We start from the raw sequence: 23303 nt of genomic DNA, 5'->3' as shown, positions 1-23303 counted from the left end.
CTCTAGAAGCGGCGCGACTCATGAACACGAGGGTTGTTTCGTCTTTTCAATCTCGGAGTGGTTTCTCTGACTTTCGGCTGAATATTTGTCTAAGAGTTTTACGCGTCTTTTATGTGCGTGATATCACGCGGTCAAGATTGTAAACTATGTCATTAATAAATAAAGACTAATTTACCAAACAATAAAAACAAAAATTCTATAGGATAAAACTAAAATTTTTTTTGTCACAAATGTAAACTTTGAAAATAAAAATGACCAAAAATAAACTTAAATGTTTTATCAAAAGAATTAAATATAAATTTATACTTCTAATGTTAATTAATCTGGACATTAGGGTTTAGAGTTGGGAAAACGATCTATTTCCCCCTCATAACTATCATATAGCACCATATCTCCACCCAAATATGATCTAGTGCTATATATCCCTGAAATTAAAGTTACAAACGTATTTCTCCTTGAATTGAAAATTGTAAACTTATTTATCTCTGAATAAATGGTTCTAAATTTAATTGCACATAAACCATGATTTTAGTTGGTTGATTGTTAACCAAATCATTTTTAACCAGTTAAACCAATATAAAATCAAATTTTAAATAAACCCCTACCCGTAAATAATCCAACCTAGTTTCTTTCTTCTTCTTCACCCGACTCGTTTTTTATCTTCTTCTTTCTTCTTCTTCATCGAATTACCAAGAGCAATAAAAGACAGTCAAATATATCAAACGTATCTATGTCAAAGTCAGTATCGATTGCTGAATCCCGTAATCACTCTGTGATTGTGCTTAATAATTCATGTAACTCTCTGTATAAAAAATATATATATATATATATATATATATATATATATATATATATCAAAGTCAAAGTTTCAACTACTTTCTCTTCTCCATTGATCTCAATCCTCCAATCCACAATCAGATTGAAACTTTTGGTCACTCTTTTCTTTTTTTCTTGAAATAATCTGAGGAAATGGGCGGAAAAGGTATCGACTTTGCCGGAGTCTGAGATCGATGTAACAAATAAAGCTCACGAATTTTAGATTTTATATGTTGAAATCTGAACATTTTTTACGGTTACTTCTAGTTGCTGATTGACAAATTCATCAGGTTGATGAAGAAGACGAATTAGAAAAGAAACAAATAATGTGAGTCGAGTGAAGAATAATAAGAAAGAAACCGGGTCTGAGTGGGTCGGGTTTTTATTTTAAATTTAATTTTGTTTTGTTTAGCTGGTTAAAAATGATTTGGTTAACAATAAACCAACTAAAATCAAAATTTATGTGCAATTAAATTTTAGAACCATTGATTTAGGGATAAATAAGTTTACATTTTTCAATTCAAGGAGAAATAGGTTTATAATTTTAAATTCGGGGAAATCTAGCACTAGGTGATAGTTCGGTGGAGATATGGTGCTATATGATAGTTATGAGGGGGAAATATATCGTTTTTCCTTTAGAGTTAAAGAATGAGTTTAGAATTGAAGAGTAGGGTTTAGGGTTTAAGGTTTAGGATTTAGGGTTTAGGGTTTATAACTTAGGGTTTATGGTTTAGAGTTGAGGAGTGGGATTTCGGGGATAGGACGTCAAATTTAAAAAAATAAAATAAATTTTAAAATTTTAAAATAAAAAATGTTATTTTGGTCATTTTAGTTTTTGAAATCTATTTTTGTGACAAAATGTTAAAAAAGACTATTTGAAAAAATTGCCAAAAAAATGAAGATAAATTAACATACACTAAAGCTTGACATTTACCTAATTTTCACTAGTCAAACAATATCGAAGATAAATTGTCTGTCACGTGTTGATTAAGTAAGGTTTTTATTATATTATGTGGTAATTAAACTGTATTACGTGGTAATTGAATGAGAAAAATAAATCATGTATGTCAAACGATTTCTTTCTTGTGTAATTCATTAGTTAGATTTTCTCTTTAATTTTTTTCTTCAAATTTTTCGACAAAAAAACACTAACACCGAGAAAACAAAAGAAGGCAAAATTGAACTGAGAAAAAAAGAGAATGTCTTCGATAAACTAAACATTCTCGTTTTTCTTTGCCAATTCTTACCTACTACGGTTTAATTATTACATAATACAATAAAAACTTTACTTAATCAACACGTGACAAACAATTTATTATCGGTATTATTTGACTAGTGGAAATTAGGTAAATCTATTTTATTAAATTTAAGTACTAAATAAAACTAACATTATTTTCAACAGATTTATTATATCTTTTCTTTTCTTATTTTCACTCAATTTAACTACTTTATTAATTGTATTTTTTGAAATAATTTGACAGCATGTCTTATAGAAATATAAAACATAACTTCCAGTGTTTTATTATATATTTTACATTCTTTTTTATACTTTTTAACTACTTCATTAATTATATTGTCATAGTAATTCGACAACGTTTATTTTACGTGGTAACCATAATAATTCCATATGTTTGAATGAATTTTCTCCATCTGCGACAAGAATTCAAACCAGTTAACAAAAAAACTTTTTATTTCTTAACATAATCAGTTATATATGGATATCAGGTATACGGTTGGGTATGGATTGGTTCTTTCGGATATCGAGTTTTTTTTTTGGGTTTTGAAATTATGCTTTGTGCAGGTATTATAAATTTTCGGGTGGGATTTGAATATGATCTTTCCAGATTCGGGTGGGTTCGGTTTTTATGTGTAGGAACAAAACAATGAACAAAAAATTATATATTTTAAAATATCATTAAATAATTTATAAAAAATTAACAACAAATATCCACATGGATGCGCATGTCAAGCTTTAATGTATGTTAAAACCATATTTCGAAAGTTCATGTATTGAATTTAAATTTTGTATTAGTTGATATATGTTTTTGCACAGGTGAAGTGTTTATGTATTGATCCGAACCAGTGGTCCTTGTTGATGTATGAATTAGCCGATTTTCTGTTATTGGTTAACAACAACTTAATGTTTGACTAACGAAAATTAGGTCAATGTATGATAAAACTAAAATTTAAAAATTCAAGTATGAAAATTAAATTTTGTATTAGTTAATGTATATTTTTGCAGAGGCAACATGTTTATATACTGATCGAGAGCATTGACCTTTGTTTATGTAGGAATTTATCGATTTCCCGTAGAACGTCATATAGACTAATATCTTGTGTTAAAAAAATGACTTGTACCTATATTCTAGATAAATATTATTACTGTAGGTCGAGTGTGTGTATTTAATATTTTATATATCCAACTCGAAAAACAGAAACATCATAGCAAGTGAGATCATTAAAATATTATATATATATATATATATATATATATATATATATATCCATATTATGGTCGATTGAATTTTCAAATTTAATCTAATAAGTCGAGACTCAGAGTATATGACAGTTAAAAAGATGATTCATAATACTTTATAAGCATATTTGTTTTTCTATAATATGAATTTAATTCTGGGATAAAAGGTATAACTTTTACCATTTGTTTTCTTCGTTATTCATCAATAATGGAAAAACGTTTTTAAGTTACAAAAAAAATAATGGAAAAACTTTAACAGAGACGCAGGAAAAGGAGAATAAAAACATGAATCCAAAGTTTTATTTTTGTTTGCTCTTTATAGACATCGTGTTTTGTTTTTGGAGGGTCATAGTGCATGTGAACTCATTACAGGAGCGCACATGGCAAGTGCGACATTCCCATCCTCCTCGTTACTATTCAGCGCTACTCTTCGTATTTTTTTCTATCATCCCTTGGATTAATATTGAAATAACCATGCCTTACACAGAGCCGGTAAAAGAACAAAGCTTTTCTGGAACTATAAGCCGACGAGATAAAACAACGCTCCTCGGTGCCAAGAGTAAAACAATAGCAAAGAACATAACTTATGCTAAAACAAGGAAGGAATAGATCACTAAAGGAGAAGAGAGCACCACCTTGCACTCAAGGACGGGCATACCTAACGAGAACACATCCACAAATAACACCAGAGGAGAAGATCATCGAGGTAGACTGGACACACATGAGCATCATCAACGCATAAACAGATTCGAGAAAGGTTAGAATTCTTAACCGTCGCTGTACACACCTTTCAATCCCAACTAAGATTTGCCATTGGACTTTGATTGTGCTCTCCACGCGCCTCATACGCCCAACACCCTACGGCGAAGCCTATAAAAGCTTCCCGAACACGTCTTATTCATACAGCCGGTAGCTGGATAAAAACACCACTACAAATCCAGGACAATCACGAACAAATCGGAGGCAAACGACCAACAATGGAGCATTGTCTTCTAAAAACATCTATCTCTCTCAAATTCTCTTCAAAACTAAAATAGAGCTCGTAAAAGGCTCTGACCCTCAAAGATCAACAACCACAAGAGTTGACTTCAAAGAACAGAGGCAGCACACCAAGCCCAACCTCTCCAAGCAGTCTAAAACCAACCAAGTTTCATAAACAGAACAAACGAAAAATTGGGATTCCAAACCCTAAGTCTAAAAGCCGACCCCCAACCTAACCTCCATAACTCCTATCGTCTTGCTGCTTCACCAGAGAGGAAGAACGAGGCCCAAAATAAAGATCTACTTGACCAGATCTGAGCGACACAGTCGTCTTCCATCACCAAGGTCTCGAGCATATCGACGAAAGAAAGAGGAGATGGCAGGAGGCAGAAAGAAACAGAGACGAACGGAGCCGAAGCAGGCGCACGCGCCGGAACAGATCTAGGGCGTCAGTGTCTTCAAGAGTCGCCTTCTTTTGGATTTAAAACTCTCTCGACAGATCTAGGGCATCATGCGCTACTCTTCGTACTTAGGGGTGTCAAAATGTATCGTTCATGAGCTACCTCAACCCAGTTCGTTTTTTCATGAACTTGTTTACTATATTTTAGGTTCATTTAATAAATGAATTTAATGACCGAACTTAAATTAGATCACAAATTATATGGGCGATCTATAATGAACATAAACTGGCTTATGAGCTTGTTCATTTTTATACTTACAATTATATATATATATATATATTTGGATAACTTCTAATTTCTTATGTAAACAAAAAGATCATTTTTATATTTATTATATTTATCTTCTAAAACTAAAATGTAAAACCAAATCTTCTTAATTATTAATTTTAATATTAATCATATTTTCTATCTCAAATTATTTATTTATATTATACTTTAAGTATGTATAAATGCTTTATTTTACTTTTATGATTTGAACAAATGAAGACTTTGAAGATGTTATCTCAAAACTTTCAAGAGGAATAGGGATTTTGGATAATTGATTTAGCATTAATTTAATTTATTTTAGGTGTTGGTTTCATTTAGTATTTCATATTAAGTGTTTTAGATTTTTTAATGTTTAATTTCGAATAATAATATAAAGTTATATTAATATTTTTATAATTATTATTTTTATAGTAAATACAAATTATCTCATTTAACTCATGATCTACATGATATGAGTTTGAGTTTACATATTGAAGTTCATATAATAAATGAGTTGAGTTGAGCTAGCTCATGAAAAATCCGAGCTTGCTATGAGCTAAGCTGAGCTGAGTTGAGCGAGCTAGCTCATTTTGACACTCCTATTCGTACCTATATATAGCTTATTATACATTTACATATATATATTTGATAATCCGCGCGCATGCCCGAAGTGAGTTTTTATACTAATGTTTATTTATTAAATGGTTTTAACATTTTACAAAGCTGCAATCTTTATCGATTGTAAAATGACGAATACAAATGTTGGTCTTTTAAATGTATTATATTTGTTAAAAAGTTAACGTATCACAGCTCATTTTAATTATTTTTAAGACTTCATATGCACAAAAGAAAATTAAATTTTACGGCTGACACAAATCACCAAAACCAGATAGGCAAACATCGATTGTAAAATGACGAAAGTGGATTAGATTTCTTGCTCTCGATTTGTTTGCTATTCACCCTCCATAAGTGATTTCATTTTCTACATCTATAAAATTGTGCTTTCGTTCGCGTTTCTGTTTCACTAATATGATTTTTGTTTTCTTTTTTTATTTAAATTTTCTGTGAATTATATAAGTGTCTATTTAAAAAGATGGACATCTGTACAAAAATTAGTTTCACTCCACATACATATCTAAGAATAAAAAATTTGAAAAAAATCACCAGCAAACTCTATTCACAGCTTAATATTCAAATCTAATATATCAAACTGTTATAAAATATAAGTTTAAACCCGAAATATAAATGTATGTCTAGTATATATTCACCAGTTTGGTTTAAAAATCATCTAATTCTAAAAGAAAAAATAAATTATTATTTTATTAACCTACACTTTTGAGGTTTAGTTACTTAAAAGTATGCCGATAAACAATATATATAATACTTTACCATTCTAGCATATGTATCAACTAAGAACTGTTTAATTTATTAAATGATAAACCAATTTTTTTTATAATAAATAGTTCAAATCTCTTATTTTTACAATTATAATAGCTAGACATGGTATTATGGAGAAAACAAATATTAGAAGAATGATCAAATCATTCTTCGAACAAATTTAAAAAGAAGTGATTGGGATATTGTCATGATTTTTTTTTTTTTTACAACAAAAGGCTAAGAAACTAAGAGGATCCCTGATCCGAGAGCCACCTCGGGGGGACTGAATCAACATAAACCTTAGCAGATGGCGAAGTCCTAGCACCTCGTGCTAACTTATCCGCCAGAGTATTTTGTGCCCTTGGAATATGTTGGATCGAGAAGTTGAGGAAGAAATCCTTACATCGCAGAAACTCCTCCATATGTGTAGTGAACGCCGGCCATTCTATTGGTGTAGACACCATCTTCACCAATTGAGAGCAGTCAGTTGCAAACACCACCTCTGTAACTTGTAGGGTCTTCATGCACTCCATCGCCCATATCAAAGCTTCACATTCAGCATGTAAAGGTGATAGACTCCTGCGAATAGACATTGCACCCATCATAATATCAGTGGATTCATTTTTCCTATAAACCCACCCTTGTCCCGTGTAAAGTTCATTTTCCTTCCATGCTCCATCAATATAACACCTGTCAATGTTAAGTGGCAAAGCTTTTCCAATAATATCTAGAGTTCCACGCTTTTTGTTCGCATCTTTCTGAGCTTCAGCCCACAGAACACCTTCTATCTCCGAAGTCCTAAGAATGTCAAGAGGAGTTCTTGTCTGATTCTTGAAAACTTTAGCATTTCGGTTCTTCCATATATACCATAGTATCCACGAAAAATAACTCAAATCCGGTTCCTTGGATAACCGCCAGAAGAGATAGTCCATATTTGTAAAAAGAGATTGAGTGGGAAAAACCCCCAGACATGAAGGAATATTAGATAAAGCCCAAGTTTGTAATGCCAATGGCCACTCAAACAACACATGATTAATGGATTCTTCCTCATTCCCACAGACTTGACACTGAGTATCACATCTTATCCCTCGGTAACGAAGATTCTTGGTTACCGGTAAACTACCCGATAATACTTGCCAAACAAAATGTCTCAGTTTTGGTGAGCATTGAAGCTTCCAAGAGTGAGCCAAAAGTGATTGAGTATTTGGTCCCAGAAAACTATCCTGAACTCCACTATCTGGATATAATGTTTCCGTTCGATATCCTGATTTAACCGTATAGCTACCATGGTCTGAAAAATGCCAACCATATGAATCTGGATTTGGATTACGGCTAATGGCTATACCCCGTATTATATCTACATCATCCTGATGTATATAAGCTTTAAGTAAATTCAGATTCCAAGAAAGATCTTCTTGATTAATCAAGTCTTCCACTTTAAGTAATGGATTCAAATATTGATTCGAAATTTTTTGTTTTGCTGACCTCGGGCGAGGAGCAGAGATCCAAGGATCATTCCAGACTGAAATGCTTGAACCAGTTCCCACTCTTTTGATTAGCCCTTTATTAACCAGAGATCTAGCTGATGTAATACTTCTCCACCCGTAGGATGGAGAATATGATCTGATTGGATCCAAAGGATCAGATTTCCTATAGTATCTTCCTTTAAAAACTCTTGCGAAAAGAGAATTAGGCTTGTCTATTAACCTCCATAATTGTTTCGCTAATAACACCGTATTAAAATCTTGAATATCTCGGAAACCAATACCTCCCTCCTCTTTATCTTTGCCCATTTTATCCCATGAAAACCAATGCATACCTTTCGTATTGCCACTACCACTCCACCAAAAATGAGAGACTGTACTAGTAAGTTTTTTCGTGACCGTTTTTGGTAACCGAAAGCATGACATAACATGAGTTGGCATAGGTGATGCCACTGCTTTAATAAAAACTTCCTTTCATCCTTTCGTAATAAATCTTATTGTCCAATTATTAACTTTATTATTTACCCTTTCATTAAGAAAACCAAAAATCTGTGTTTTAGATCCCCCAAGACTCTCCGGTATACCCAAATATGTTCCCATCCCACCAATTGTAGTAATACCCAAAATCTGCTGTACCTCTAATCGGTTTGCATCCGGAACCTTATGGCCAAACTGCAAAGACGATTTTTGAAAATTAATCTGTTGCCCCGACGCTCTTTCATAATCTTTCAAGATCTGTAGAATAGTTTCACACTCTTGCCTATTGGCCTTGCAGAAAAAAAAAATATCATCCGCAAATAATAAATGTGAAATCGCTGGGCTACCACGAGCAATTTTTAACCCAGTTAGTAACTTTTCCTCCTCTTTTCTTCTTATATTTGCTATCAGTGCCTCAGTACACAAAATAAACAAGTAAGGTGATAACGGATCACCCTGACGAAGACTTCGGTTTGGTACTATGTGTCCTTTTGGTTGACCATTAATCAGAACCTTATATTGGACAGATGTTATACAAGACATTATCCGAGATACCCACCTTTGTGCAAATCCCAGCTTTAGCAGCATTGCCTCAATAAATGGCCATTCAACTCTATCATACGCCTTGCTCATATCTGTTTTTATAGCCAAAAGTTTCTCCTTACATGAATTGTTCGTTCTTAAACCATGAAACATCTCTTGCGCGATCAAAATATTGTCTGAAATTAATCTACCAGAGACAAAAGCTGACTGTGTTTCTGAGACTAATCGAGGCAATATTCTTTTCAAACGCTGACAAATCACCTTCGAAATAATCTTATATCCCACATTACACAGACTAATAGGCCGCAATTTCGTCATCCTGCTTGGGCGCACCGTCTTTGGAATGAGGCAAATATTGGTCATATTTATCCTCCCATCCAAATATCCAGTCCTAAAAAACTCATTAACCATACATGTGATATCTGATTTAATAATCGACCAAGACTGTTGGAAAAATAAAGCTGTCATTCCATCCGGTCCTGGAGCCTTTTCTGGATGCATCATAAATAAAGCCAATCGCACTTCTTCCTCTGACGCCCAAGAGGTTAAAGATCTATTATGATCCTCCGTGATCAGTGAAGGTATCTCTTTTAAAAATTCCTCATAACCCGAAGGTGATGACGTCGCAAACAAATCATTAAAATAATCTATTGCCACTCCTTCTACTTCAGATTCCGAAGTAACCCAATTACCATCACTATTATGCAAGCCCACTATCTTATTTTGTTTTCTTCTCTGTTTAGTCAAAGCGTGATAAAATTTTGTATTCTGATCACCTTTTGCGTGCCAAGTCGTTCTACATTTTTGTTCCCAATATAATTCTTCATCCCTATATGCTTCTTGCAATTTCCTGGATACATCAAGCACTTCCTCATATGTTTTAGTATTATCACACTGAACTTCCTCCAAAGCCTTCTGAAGAGAGGAAATCTTATCTTTTCCATATGGGAGATTATTTTTCCTCCAAACTGAAATTTCATGTCTGCAGTTACTAATTTTGTCCACAGTACCCGGATTCTGTCCTGGTCTTTCAGAAGACCAACCTTTCGAAATGGAGTCCATAAGGCCATCCAAACCAATCCATCTTTTGTCGAACCTAAACTGCTGTCTTGTCCTTACAAGTTTTTCATCTAGACTCGTCACTATAGGCCTATGATCCGAACCTACCATTCTCAAATACTCCACAAAGGAGGTCGGGAATAAATTGTGCCATTCTACATTCCCTAGAGCCCGATCAAGTCGACACCGTACCGTTTGTTTGTTTCTCTTCCCGCTCCAAGACATAGTATTTCCCAAGGACGGGAATTCCAAAAGACCACAATTATCAATCATATTATTAAAATCTACAAAGGTGGACGCATGTCTTAGCGCTCCCCCCTCCTTCTCATGATTACCTGTTATTTCATTTAGGTCCCCAATAATAAACCACGGCTCCAATCTATTTATCCCAATCCGAGTGAGACGTTTCCATACTTGGTCCCGACGATCCTGAACAGGATCACCATATACAAAGGAAATAAAAATAGTTTTTCCTTTATAACTTGTTTCAACATCTATAATTCTATTACTTGAATAGATAATAGTAACCGGTAAATCATGGTCATAATAAAGAGCCAAACCACCACTCCTTCCAATTGGATTCACTCACTACAAGAAAACAAAGAGATTCTGATGGCCAAAATCGTCGGAAGTTCGTCGGAAAAGGCCTATTCCGACGCATTTCTGACGAAGGCGTTCGTCGGTATCATTTCGTCGGAAAAAAAGAATTCGTCGGAATTTCGTCAGAATTTCCGACGACTTTCTGACGAATACCGAGAAATAACATTCTGACGAACTTCCGACAATATTCCGATGCGGACACACGAGACTAGAGTTCATCGGAAAAACTATATACCGACGGAGACGGATCCTCCGAAGATTCCGACGAACTAAGTTCTCGGTAAATACCGACGGAGTCTGATTCGTCGGTAAATACCGACGGAATATGACTCGTCGGTAAATACCGACGGATTACGATTCGTCGGTAAATTCCGACGACTCACCATTCGTCGGTATGTTCCGACGAATCATAGTCCGTCGGTATTTACCGACGAGTCATACTCCGTCGGTATTTACCGAGAACTTAAGTTCGTCGGAAAATGTCAATTTTAATAATACGAATTAATTTTGCATTTTTATATATATTTTTTTATATGAAAAATTAATTAATAAATAAATAAAATCTGAAATTTAAAACTAATAATATTATAGAATTTAAATTCATACAAACCGAAATAGAAAAAAAACATTCAGAAAATTTAAAATTCATGCAAAACGAAAGAAAAAAACATTCAGACAGTTTTAAAAAGCTGAAAAAAACTAAGAACTCGAAGACATCAAACGATCTAGCTTCTGCATTATCTCGGCGTTGAACTTCTTCTGGGATGCCAGCTCAGCAAGGATAGTGGCATTCTCCGAACGGATAGTGGCATTCTCCGAAAGGATAGTGGTGTTCTGCTCCTCCAATGCCCCAATCCGTTCATCTTTGTCATGTAGCTCCTCGAGAATCATGGGATCGGCATACGGAGCTTGCGAAGAAGACGCCGGATACGAAGAAGCACGGCGGGCCAACCCAACTAAACGGCCTCCTTTCCTTTTAGGAACCGCCTACAAAAATATTTAAAGTTAGTAAATATAGACAAATTAGTAATCGACATTATAAAAAAATATATTAATAAAAAAAATTACCTTTTCAACCATCTCATTTATTTGCAATAGGGACAAGTTGGTTGAAGCTCCCGTAGAATCGCCGTCATCAGAGAGAGGCTGAGATTGAGTTGCTATTTCAGCTTCCACCAAATCAACGACACCTTTGATCACGGGATCCTGAATTTGACCTGTCTTCTTGTTAGTGTGAGCCACCTTAATGAGTTGGAGACGATCAACGGGATTACCGTCATTTTCTTCGATCTAAAAAACCGCCATTATTAGCCAAGGAATATATAAAATATTTATTTAAAAAATATAAAGATAAATAATTAAAAAAAACTTACAAGTTCATCTTCCTTAGTAGACATAGAGCAAGCGCCGAGGTTGTGCACATACATACCTTTCCCGCCACGATCGCTCTTCCGGTTCTTGGAGTTCCTAGAAGACGTCTCTGCAGTTTCTTCCTTCTCCCAATGAGCTATCAACTGCTCCCACACCGTCCCGTTGATGAACCGTGGCCTCTTGTTCTTCTGCCAAACTGTCTTCCACGCGTTTATCTGCTTCGTATAAGAGTCCATGGCTTTTTCGTTGAATTTCTTACGGACTGTTTCCGTGAGATCGGAGTGCCAGTTGAACTCTTGCTACAAAACAAACATAATTTAATAAGTAAATATATTTTAAAAAATGTAAATACTTTAAAAAAATGAAGAGTTTACCGCAAACTGACGAAACCACAACTCTCGTTCTTCGAAAGGAATCACACTCCACTTTGAATATCCAAAACGAAGCATGGAGTACATCATCTGGTTGATGCTCCTGCTAATGCCATTTTTCGACTTGGTGAACCTTTAAAAAAAATACAAGTTAGTTAACAAGTTAATTAATGGAAAAAAACATAATACTACAAATTAAAAAAAATACTAACCAAGTGCTATGTCCTCGTCGTGGGTTGGGATGGAGAACCGGGAGATGCTCTCGACCTGGTTGTTGAACCAATAGATCAACTGGCATGACCCCCGGATCCTGTTGAGCAGCAGCGGGAGGGGCAGCGGGAGCTGGAGCGGGAATATATGCGGGAACCGAGTTTTGTTCGTGAGACGATCCCGATGCACGGGAACTGCTCACCGAACTACGTCGAAGACGGGCTGCGGGGCGGGGTACATCCTCGGACCTAAAAAAAAATTAATTTATCAAAAATCTTTTCAAACCATTTCTATTTTTAATGTTTTCATTTATATATTTACAAAAGGTTTTATAAACGTTTAAAAAAAACAACTAAATTTTTTATTATACATGATTTATATATATATTGTATACAAAATTATAAATTTTTATAATTACAGAAAAATGTTGTTAAATATTTTTAATTAATTATAAATTTTTATAATTACAGCAAATCCGTTATCTCTAAGTTGTTGAAGCTCATCTTCTGTTGCATGCCTGTGAGTCATACGCAACTCCGCCATATATACACTATATACAAAAATATTATCAATATGAAATAAATTTATTGAATATTAATCTAACAATGTAAATGAAAAAATATTTTTACCTCTCATATTGTAGAACATCTTCACAGTTGGTGAGCAAATATGTTTGCAAATGAGCGTGCTCAGTGTCCGTAAGTCTGCGCTTCGTGAATTTTCCGCTAAGTCGTCCTATTTCCTTGAACATGCTTGGGACAGTAACATGATATGTTGCTCTCTCCCCTCTGTCATCATGCCGAGCAGGTCTTCGGTGTTTTGTATGCACTTCTGGTGGAAAATAATTTTCAGCAAAGATTGCAGTTTCTTCATTGATCACCTGTGCCACTATAGATCCTTCCACCCTGCTTTGATTTTTGACCATCTTCTTCAGATGATGCATATAACGCTCAAAAATATACATCCATCTGTACTGCACAGGACCACCAAGTTCCAATTCTCTTGCGAGATGAATAGCAAGATGTTCCATTACATCAAAGAATGATGGAGGAAATATCTTCTCAAGGTTGCACATGCTGACTGGTGCGTTTGTCTTCAAATTATTAATACCCTCTTCAGTCACTACTCTGCTGCATAAGTCGCGGAAGAAAACACTTATCCCTGCAATTGCTTCATGAACATTACGTGGCAATAATGCTGAAAAAGCAAACGGGAGGAGGCGCTGCATAATTACATGACAATCATGACTCTTCAAGCCACTAAACTTTCCTTCGCTTCTATCAACGCAGTTCCCCAAATTTGATGCATATCCGTCAGGAAATTTCACTTTATCTGTAATCCAATCAAAGAACTCTTCTTTTCTAGCACCATCCAGCCGATAAATGGGAAAAGGGGCCGTACCGTTCTCATCAACGTGAAGTTCAGAACGATCACAGATATCGACTAAATCCAACCTTGACTTCAAATTATCCTTCGTTTTACCTTGGATGTTAAGGACTGTGTTCATCAGATTGTCGAAGAAGTTCTTCTCAATATGCATGACATCTAAATTATGCCGCAATAGATGAGTCTTCCAATATGGCAGATCCCAGAAAATACTCTTTTTGTGCCAGTTATGTAGCTCTCCAACCGCACTGACTCGAATGTTTTCATGTCCACCTACATCTGGCGTCCTTTCTGCATCAAAATCCCTAAACTGCTTCAACAAATTTTCCCCACTAACTTCCTCAGGTGGACCATCAAACACCTGCTTGTTCTTCGTAAACGAAGTCTTACTCCTGCGGTATGGATGATCAGGTGGAAGAAATCGTCTGTGACAGTCAAACCAACACGTTTTCCTTCCGTTCTTTAGTTGGAAAGCATCGGTGTCATCTTGACAATATGGACATGATAGCCTCCCATGTGTTGTCCATCCAGATAACATACCATATGCTGGAAAGTCACTTATTGTCCACATAAGTACTGCCCGCATCTGAAAGTTTTCTTTGCACGAAACATCGTATGTCTCAAAACCATGCGCCCATAGTTGTTGCAACTCATATATCAGTGGTTGAAGAAACACATCTAGTGATCTTTTAGGATGATCTGGACCGGGGACGAGAATTGAGAGAAACAAAAACTCTCGTCGCATGCACAAGCTCGGCGGTAAGTTGTACGGGGTCACGATAACTGGCCATAGAGAATACTGTCTTCCATGCTTTCCAAACGGGCTGAAACCATCAGTAGATAATCCAAGATAAACATTTCTTCTCTCTTCCGCAAATTCTGGATATGTTGACTGGAAATGTTTCCAAGCCTTCGCATCTGAAGGATGTCTAATCTCACCATTTGTGGAATGCTCTGCATGCCATCTCATTGCTTTTGCTGTGCGCTCACACTGATACAACCTCTTCAATCTTTCCGTCAAAGGCAAATACCACATTCTTTTGAACGGGATCGGAACTCTTCCCCTCGTCTCCTGATAACGAGGTTTCCCACAAAATTTGCATACATTTCGTGTCTCATCCGCTCTCCAGTAGATCATGCAGTTGTCAATACATACATCTATCACTTCGTACGGTAGTTGAAGACCGGCTACAAGTTTCTGAACCTCGTAGTATGAACCCGGTGCAAGGTTATCCTCAGGTAGAATACCTTTGACAAAATCAGTAATCGCATCCATGCATTCTTCAGCCAAATTATAGTCTGTCTTAATACCCATTAATCTAGTTGCAGATGATAAGACTGAATGACCATCTCTACAATTTTGATACAAAGGTTGTTTTCCTGCATCTAACATATCAAAAAATCTCCTAGATTCGGGATTTGGTTCTTCCCCTCTATAATGATCATGTACCATCTGCTCAGTACCTACACCATAATCTATATCCGTTCTAGGTTCTTCTAACCTAATATCAGGCTGAAGTTCACTAACAGGCTGAGGTTCGCTAGTACTACCATATTCATAACCAGTTTCCCCATGAAGGTACCAAACTTTATAATTACGTGAAAACCCTTTCATATACAAATGAGTCCAAACATCAAATTCTTTTATAACCTTATTATTATTGCAAGTAGAGCAGGGACATCTTAACATACCACTTTTTGCATCCGGTTGCTGTTGAACAAGCCTCATGAATTCTCCAATTCCTTGAACGTATTCTTCCGTAAGCAAATTAGTGTTGGGATCCAAATGAGGTTTATCCATCCACGAACGATAATAAGCTCCTGAAGACATGATTTTCACGGAATTGTTATGACTAAAGAGAAAGAAGAGAGAATGAGGTGTGAATGAGATGAATGAGGAGGGGTTGCATTTATAGGAAATTGCTTACGGATATCCGACGACTTTCCGACGGAATACCGACAGATATTAAGCATTCCGTCGGAATTCCGTCAGTATTTTCCAATCTCGAACGGCTATAAAACGGTCATATTTATTTGTCGGCAACGGTCACTTGGTTCGTCGGAAATTCGTCGGAAAATACCGACGGAATACCGACGACCGTAACGGTTATATCTTTTCATCGGCATATCGTCGGAAATTTGACGGAATATTCCGACGACTTTTCGACGACTACAACGGTTATATTGTTTATCGGAATATCGTCGAAAAGTCGTCGGAATATTCCGACGACCCATGTTTTCTCGGAAATTCGTCGGAATTAGCCGACGGAATTCCGACGACTTCAGATTTTTTGTTTTCGTCGGAAATCGGTCAGAATTCCGTCCAAAGTGTCCGACGGCTGTGTCGTCCGTCGGAATCTCCGTCGGAATTCGGCGTGTTTTCTTGTAGTGACTGTATGTAAATATTTATAACCAAAATGAAATTGAAAATTCTGTACAAAATTAAACTGTTGTTTTGTTTCCTACAAGAAAAGAAACGCGGGTTTATATTTGTACCATATCTTTCTCAGATAACTAATCGTATATTTACTCCCCATTCTTCTACAATTCCAACTCAATATCTTCATAATCACTATCCTTATATTATTTTAAAAATAAAAATAAATCACTATCCAATAAAAGTAACCTTGGGAATAAAAACCGTTTCAGGACCCCTCCAAACAGAGTCAATCAATCCAATAATCCATTTCCACATTCTTATTACTCTACTGTTATGATTAAAATCTGAATCTCTCCGTACGATGAGAATCCCTTTGCATCTACCGTAATATAAAAGTCAAAAATAACTCGGTAATACTGTCTCCTTATCTGACCCATTGTATCAAACCATATCCTTAACCTATGATACCAACTTAGACGTGAAAAACCATTAATTCCTCATAATCAAATAACGAACACACACCAGCTACCGTCTTTAAAATATCCTTATAATCAAAGTACTCAAAATCCTGAGAAATTTCTCTTTGTATAACCATCTTAACATCCGCAGGCTTTACTGGAGGAAAACCCCATCCAATAGAGTAAACATTTCCATTCCTGACTTCCCAAAAACCAAAAGTAGCGACCATGGATCTCGTCTTATCTTCCTGACCTCTTATAAATACATTTCCTAACAAAATCCCTCTCCGACTCTCACGAAATGTGAAAAATTCCCTACCAGCAGTATTCTAGTCCATAGTCACACAACTCTCATATAAAGAGCGATGTTGATCAGTCCACATACCAAGACACCACACTCCAGTAACATGCTCAAAAAAATCAAGCCCCTGCCAAGTTAAAAAGTACCTCAGCGTTACACATACCAAACGACAAGCCAATGTACCTGTTCCAAACACAATAACATTACTAATCATAAATCTACAACGCAAACCATTACACTCCCCACACTGTCCTATATAATCTTGTAAAATTTGTATCTCCTCAATATCTTCCATATCAGCCGTGATGGCAAAATGCCTTTTCCAAATAAAACACTCCTCTTTACTTGTTCCAAAACCTCTAATCCCAACAAACAAGGACCCAAACACAATGTATCTCCTAGCCATATAAAAGAGAAACCTCCCATACCCAACGAGATATAAGATCCCCCGAGAAAGCTCAAGTCTACACAACTCAAACTCAAACCACCACCCATACTCATACAACGTCAGTACCAAAGAAAAAAATCCAAATATATTATTCCAACACCCTGAAAACCTCAGAGGAAACTCATAACAAAAATTGAAAGCAAAATCAAACCGAAAACCAGAGAAAAAACTAGATCTTTCCCAACACTTATTCATTAAATATTAGAAAACTTGATAACTCTTTAATCCTGATCAGGATCTGGCTTAACCGAAGCCTTCTTTGGGGGTAATGCGCCCTTCTCCCCCATCTTACTACCCTGCTTAGCCGTGTGTTTCTTCCTTGGAGAGACGATACTCTGCACCAGTCGCTTCTTAAGCGTGCCTTCCATCACAGCACCACTTGTTTTCCCAAGCTTCTTCCTATTAACCGGACATTCTTTGCCCTCATTAACCATTCTAACCTCCTGAGATTCTGTCTCCATCAATTGATTCTCTTCCTCCACGTCGAAATCTTCTTCAGTGGGGATGACGTCTCCTAACTGATCAGCGCCCCCCTCTTCTACTCCTTCAGTAGAGGCCACATCCTCGGTAAGCTCCAGCACCACCCCCTCAGTCTCCACCTCCTCAATCAAGCCCTCCTTCTCCCCTTCCTCCTTTCCCTCACGTTCCATGTCACCACCAACCATTTTAGCCTCCACAACAGCCGCCTCAAGGGGGTCAGGGATAAGGGTTGTCTTCTCAAGTCCCTTAGTCTCAGCCTCTTCCATGATCGCATCATCCTCTCCTTCCAACCCCTTCAAAGCCATACCCGATGAGTTTCCTTCAAAGGTGAGAGCTTTACGAGCCTTGGAAACTGAAGACTGGTTCCTCTCACCACTCTTTCCACTTCGAAAAGCATCCATCATAAGATTTTGTTGATGGTCTAAGTGTTGTCCCACATCTTGAGAGTCAAGCTTACTTAAACCACTAGTAGCCATAGCATATCCCGCTGGCGCCTCTGTGTGGGAAAGACGCCCACTCTGCCTCATATTCCTTGACTGGGCCCCATCTTGATCTCCATAAGACCTCTTGAAGCCCGGCTTTTTGAAACCATCATAGCTGTTGTTATCATATGCAATGCCTTTTCCTTTATACTCATTGTTTCGCGGAACTTGTTGACCATTTCTCCGGTTGTTACCATCAACAGCCCCACCAGACACTCTTCCTTGCGATTCAACTGCACCCTTGTAACTTAACATGGATGGGTCCTGATTCTGATCTGTCCTTGGTGGCTGTGCCGCCTTCTCCTCCTCTGTACTCTTCATCACCGTTGGACATTTAGTCTGATCATGCCTCAAGCTTGAGCAGATTCGACAAAGCCCATGTAGCTTCTCATATCGCAAAGCTATGATAGATTCTTCACCACTATGGAACTCTGCCGTGACTGAGAAGACCAGAGGCTTGAAAGCATCAATGATTACCCTAACCTTTCCTTCATCAATGTCAACATCTTCATCTCCCCTAACCACTCCCAAGGCCTCCCCTATACTTTTGAAAGTTGGTGCAGCCCAAAAGTGGAGAGGTACACCCATGATACGTACCCAGAATGTTATTTTAGATGGATAGTTCTCCTCCACCACCGGCTCCCACCGGACAATAGACAGCATCCAATTATCAAAGTGGAAAGGCTCGTTTTTCATCACCTCCACAATATCTTCCTCTTGATCAAAATCGAACTGGAAACGCCCCATTCCCAAGTCTGCTCCCGCCACTCTCTCATCCACATTCCAGATCTTCGGGAGGTGGTACAGCAACGCCTTCATCACCTGCTTGGATGGGTTCATACACCGCCCGATCACCGTTTTTGAGTACTCCGCAATGAGATTGGAGTTATCGAACTTTGGGATCGAAATCTTCAAGCCCAAGCTTGGGGCCTGAACCTTCTTACCACCAGACTTGACCAGCCACTGACCCTGAGACATCACACTCCAAATACAAATGTAATAAGAAACCAAAAAGAAAGTTGGAGAGTATTGAGAATGATAGAAACACATCCCAATTCCTTGAGTATATATAGGTGCAAAAACACAATCAATATCGAATTTCCATTCTAACAGAATTGATGAATTCCAAATCATAATTAAGCGCGTAGAATCCCCAATTTGAAGAGGTATATCCTCAGAAATTATAGTCCAAATTTCCCAAGATTCTACTGTACTAGAGAAACTAGGATAAGACCCGCGCCTTGCGCGGGATTAAGTTATTATTTTTATTATATTTTGGAGAATGAAACAATAGTTTGGCTTCATTTGGATTACGGGTGTTCAATCCGGATATCGGGTTGGTTTCGGTTCGGTTCGGTTTTTTCGGTATTTGGTTAGTAAAATATAACTACTATTCTAAATCCATATTTACTTTGACTTTAGTCTTTCACATACTTTTGAAAGATTTCAACTGGACGACTAAATTGATCAGCCAATCTTGTTGCTTTAAATCATTAGTGTTTATATATATATATTATTTAGTTTGAATATTTATTAAATAAAAATTCATATGCGTTATATTTTATGATCATTTGTAACTTATTATAACAAAAAAATAATCTATTGATCACAAAATTTTCAGAGTGGAAATATTCAAATTTCTAATAATATATAGACGTTTTGAAAAATTCAAATATAACATATAAGAAAAAATATAAATGTTTTTATTATATATTTAATGTGATTTTTTAATATCTTTCAATAATATAAAATTAAAAAAAAGAACTAAGATACCAAAATTGTTATCAAATATTTATTATTCATAATAATTAATTTTCATATATACGTTAATCATATTAGGTAATTTCGTAGCTTCTAATTAAGGAAAGTGCAAAAACAATTTTGGTAGATTATTTATCAATTCGATAGTTAGTTTAATAAAAAATATAATGTAAGTCAAGATGGACCAACCTATTTTTCTAAGAATAGTATATTTTATATAGTCATTTATTAAATGAGAATTTATAATCATACAGTTCTATGATCATTCATATCATTTTATAACTGAATATTTAAATCATCGATAACAAAATTTTCAATGTGAAATCTTTAATAAGTTTATAATTTATAAATGTTTTTGAAAATTCATTGAAAGTTTTAATATTAAAATATTTATGTAATCTTATGGTATATAGTATAATCTATATATATATATATATAATATATATGTTTTTTATTAAATGATATTTTTTACTCATATGGTTTTAAAATAATGTGTATCTTCTTATAATATTAAATAAAAGTTCATATTAATACAATTTTATGATCATTTGTAACTTATTATGACAAAAAAAATAATCTATTGATCACAAAATTTTCAGAGTGGGGATCTTCAAATTTCTAATAATTTATAGACGTTTTGAAAAATTCAAAATATAACATATAAGAAAAATTATAAATGTTTTGATTTTATATATTTTAATGTGATTTTTATATATATTTTAATAATATAAAATTAAAAAAAGAACTAAGATACAAAAATTGTTATCAAATATTTATTATTCATTATAATTAATTTTCACATATACGTTAATCATATTAGGTAATTTCGTAGCTTTTATTTAAGGAAAGTGCAAAACATTTTTGGTACGTTATTTATCAATTCGATAGTTAGTTTAATAAAAAGTGTAATATAAGTTAAGATGGACCAACCTATTTTTCTAGGAATAGTATATTTTGTATAGTTATTTATTAAATAAGAATTTATAATCATACGGTTCTATGATCGTTCATATCATTTTATAACAAAATATTTAAATCATCGATAACAAAATTTTCAATCTGAAATCTTTAATAAGTTTATAATTTATAAATGTTCTTGAAAATTCATTGAAAGTTTTAATATTAAAATATTTATGTAATCTTATGGTATATAGTGTTTAATATATATATATATATATATTTATTTTATTATTAAATGATATTTTTTACTCATATGGTTTTAAAATCATGTGTATCTTCTTATAATAAAAATGTTAAACCATTGATCATTAATTTTTAACATAATAATTTTAATAGTTTTATTCATTTATTGTCGTTTTTAAAAATTCAAAATATAACATATACGAAAAAATCTAAATTTTATTTTTATAGCTAATTTGATTGTTTAATTTATTTTAATAATATAAAATTAAACAAAAAATGATGGAGGAGATATACATTGTTATCAAATCTTTATTATTAAACTCATTAATTGTCATATATATATTAGTCATTTATGGTAATTCCGTAGGTTTTATTTAAAGAAAGAAAATATCATATCATATCATTATATCATATAGTTTGACCATCTTATGTATCTAACAACATATAAAAATCGAATGTGGACCTACTTATTTTTCAATTGAATGTAATTGACTACCTAATTGAGTGCTACCTATGCATTGGAGCCTCTTTTAATTAATACAAAATTGAGGTTACATCTTTTCAAATATTCCTCAATTAATATATAAGGGATAGTTGACCAATGATTTGATAAACTTCCCAAAATTGAGATATATATTCCAATCAATCCATATACCGTATCTCCACATTGACGCAGCCATCATCACGATAATTAATACTAAACCAAATCCAAGACACATTCAAATAATTCCCAAAATCAATCCAATTTCCCAGATCCGAAGGAACGTACCTTGAGCAATTATACAGGTCCCTTTGAATAATAACAGTAGCTTCACCTTCCTTGTCTGGACCCTGATACCATTGATTGACCTTTCGATCCCATCTCCATAACTCCATTACCATCCATCGAGGAAAACCCTCTTCGTATACACCAAACTTCTTTCCAATCTGGAAAATCCAATCCAATCCAAAACTTTTAAATCCAAAAACCCCTTTCCCCCCATGGTTTCGATCTGATCTCCTCCGTAGAACCACAAACCCCCTAAATCCCTCCTCATAAACTTCCCATATACCCCTGATCTCAAAACTCGAACCGATCTTCATACTGTCGAAAAAATCGCACTCGCCATCGATATAAAATTAGAGTCGCAATCCTGGATATTGTCATGATATTTCATTAAAATCTTTTTGGAATAAAAAATCAAGACTAAAATATTTAATCTGAATGAAATAATATATATAGTGCTTATAATATTAAAAATCATTTCTATTTGAAGAAGTGTATTTATGAGATTGTGAGGATCAAATGACATATTAGAAACCACTTATTTAAAAACTAATTTGTATACATAAAAGTATCTATATTATTAAAACTCAAGTAGAAAATTGGAGTATTTGGAGACTTGAATAGGACAATTAAAAAAAATTGGAGTGTTTGGAAACATGGATTGTAGTCTTTTGAAAAAAAAATTGGAGTGTTTGGAAACATGGATTGTAGTGTTTTAAAAAAATTAATTTTGTTTGGAAACAAGGATAGTAATATTAAGAAAAAAAGTAATGGACTTATGTTATTAAAAAAAATTGAAAGTCCATAATATTATAAGAAACTATTTATTTGGGCCACTTTTAAAATATACGAAAATAGTTCAATCTAATTGCCTAAAACTTTTTTTTCTAAATTGACCATAAAACAAAATTTAAAATTTATATACATATTTCAAATCAAAATAATAATTCAAAGTTGATTTATATCAAAAACTGATTTAAAAATATACATATATTCAAAAATGAATTTTTACTAAACTATTTTTCAATAATCATTATAAAAAAATGTTGTCAATATATATAAGAAAAATACAATACAAAGCCCAATTTGAAATACCAACTGAAATTATGGTTTTTATATTTCATATTAAGTTTTAAAAATATAATATATGTAATTATTTATATGATGGTACGTATAAAATACTATTAATTATATGATTACTTATATGATGATACGTATAAAATACA

General features: G+C 34.5%; 1 protein-coding gene across 1 annotated transcript; it reads right to left on the bottom strand.

Moving 5' to 3' along the window:
- Positions 1-17508: 17508 nt before the first annotated feature.
- LOC106418760 lies at positions 17509-22504 on the bottom strand. Its single transcript, XM_022689857.2, has 2 exons — positions 22081-22504; positions 17509-19376 (listed from the first exon to the last, which is right to left on the bottom strand). Exon 2 carries the CDS (start codon positions 19245-19247, stop codon positions 17667-17669), a length of 1581 nt encoding a protein of 526 aa, XP_022545578.2. The 5' UTR covers positions 19248-19376; positions 22081-22504; the 3' UTR covers positions 17509-17666.
- Between the last annotated feature and the right edge of the window lie 799 nt (positions 22505-23303).

This window comes from Brassica napus, chromosome A2 (genome assembly GCF_020379485.1).
Source record: "Brassica napus cultivar Da-Ae chromosome A2, Da-Ae, whole genome shotgun sequence".
NCBI classification, from domain to species: Eukaryota; Viridiplantae; Streptophyta; class Magnoliopsida; order Brassicales; family Brassicaceae; genus Brassica; species Brassica napus.
This window is presented reverse-complemented; position numbering and strand designations above follow the sequence as displayed.

Coding starts and splice junctions, on each gene's coding strand:
- LOC106418760 (XM_022689857.2), bottom strand. CDS start 19,247: ATGAACCCATCCAAGCAGGTGATGAAGGCGTTGCTGTACCACCTCCCG.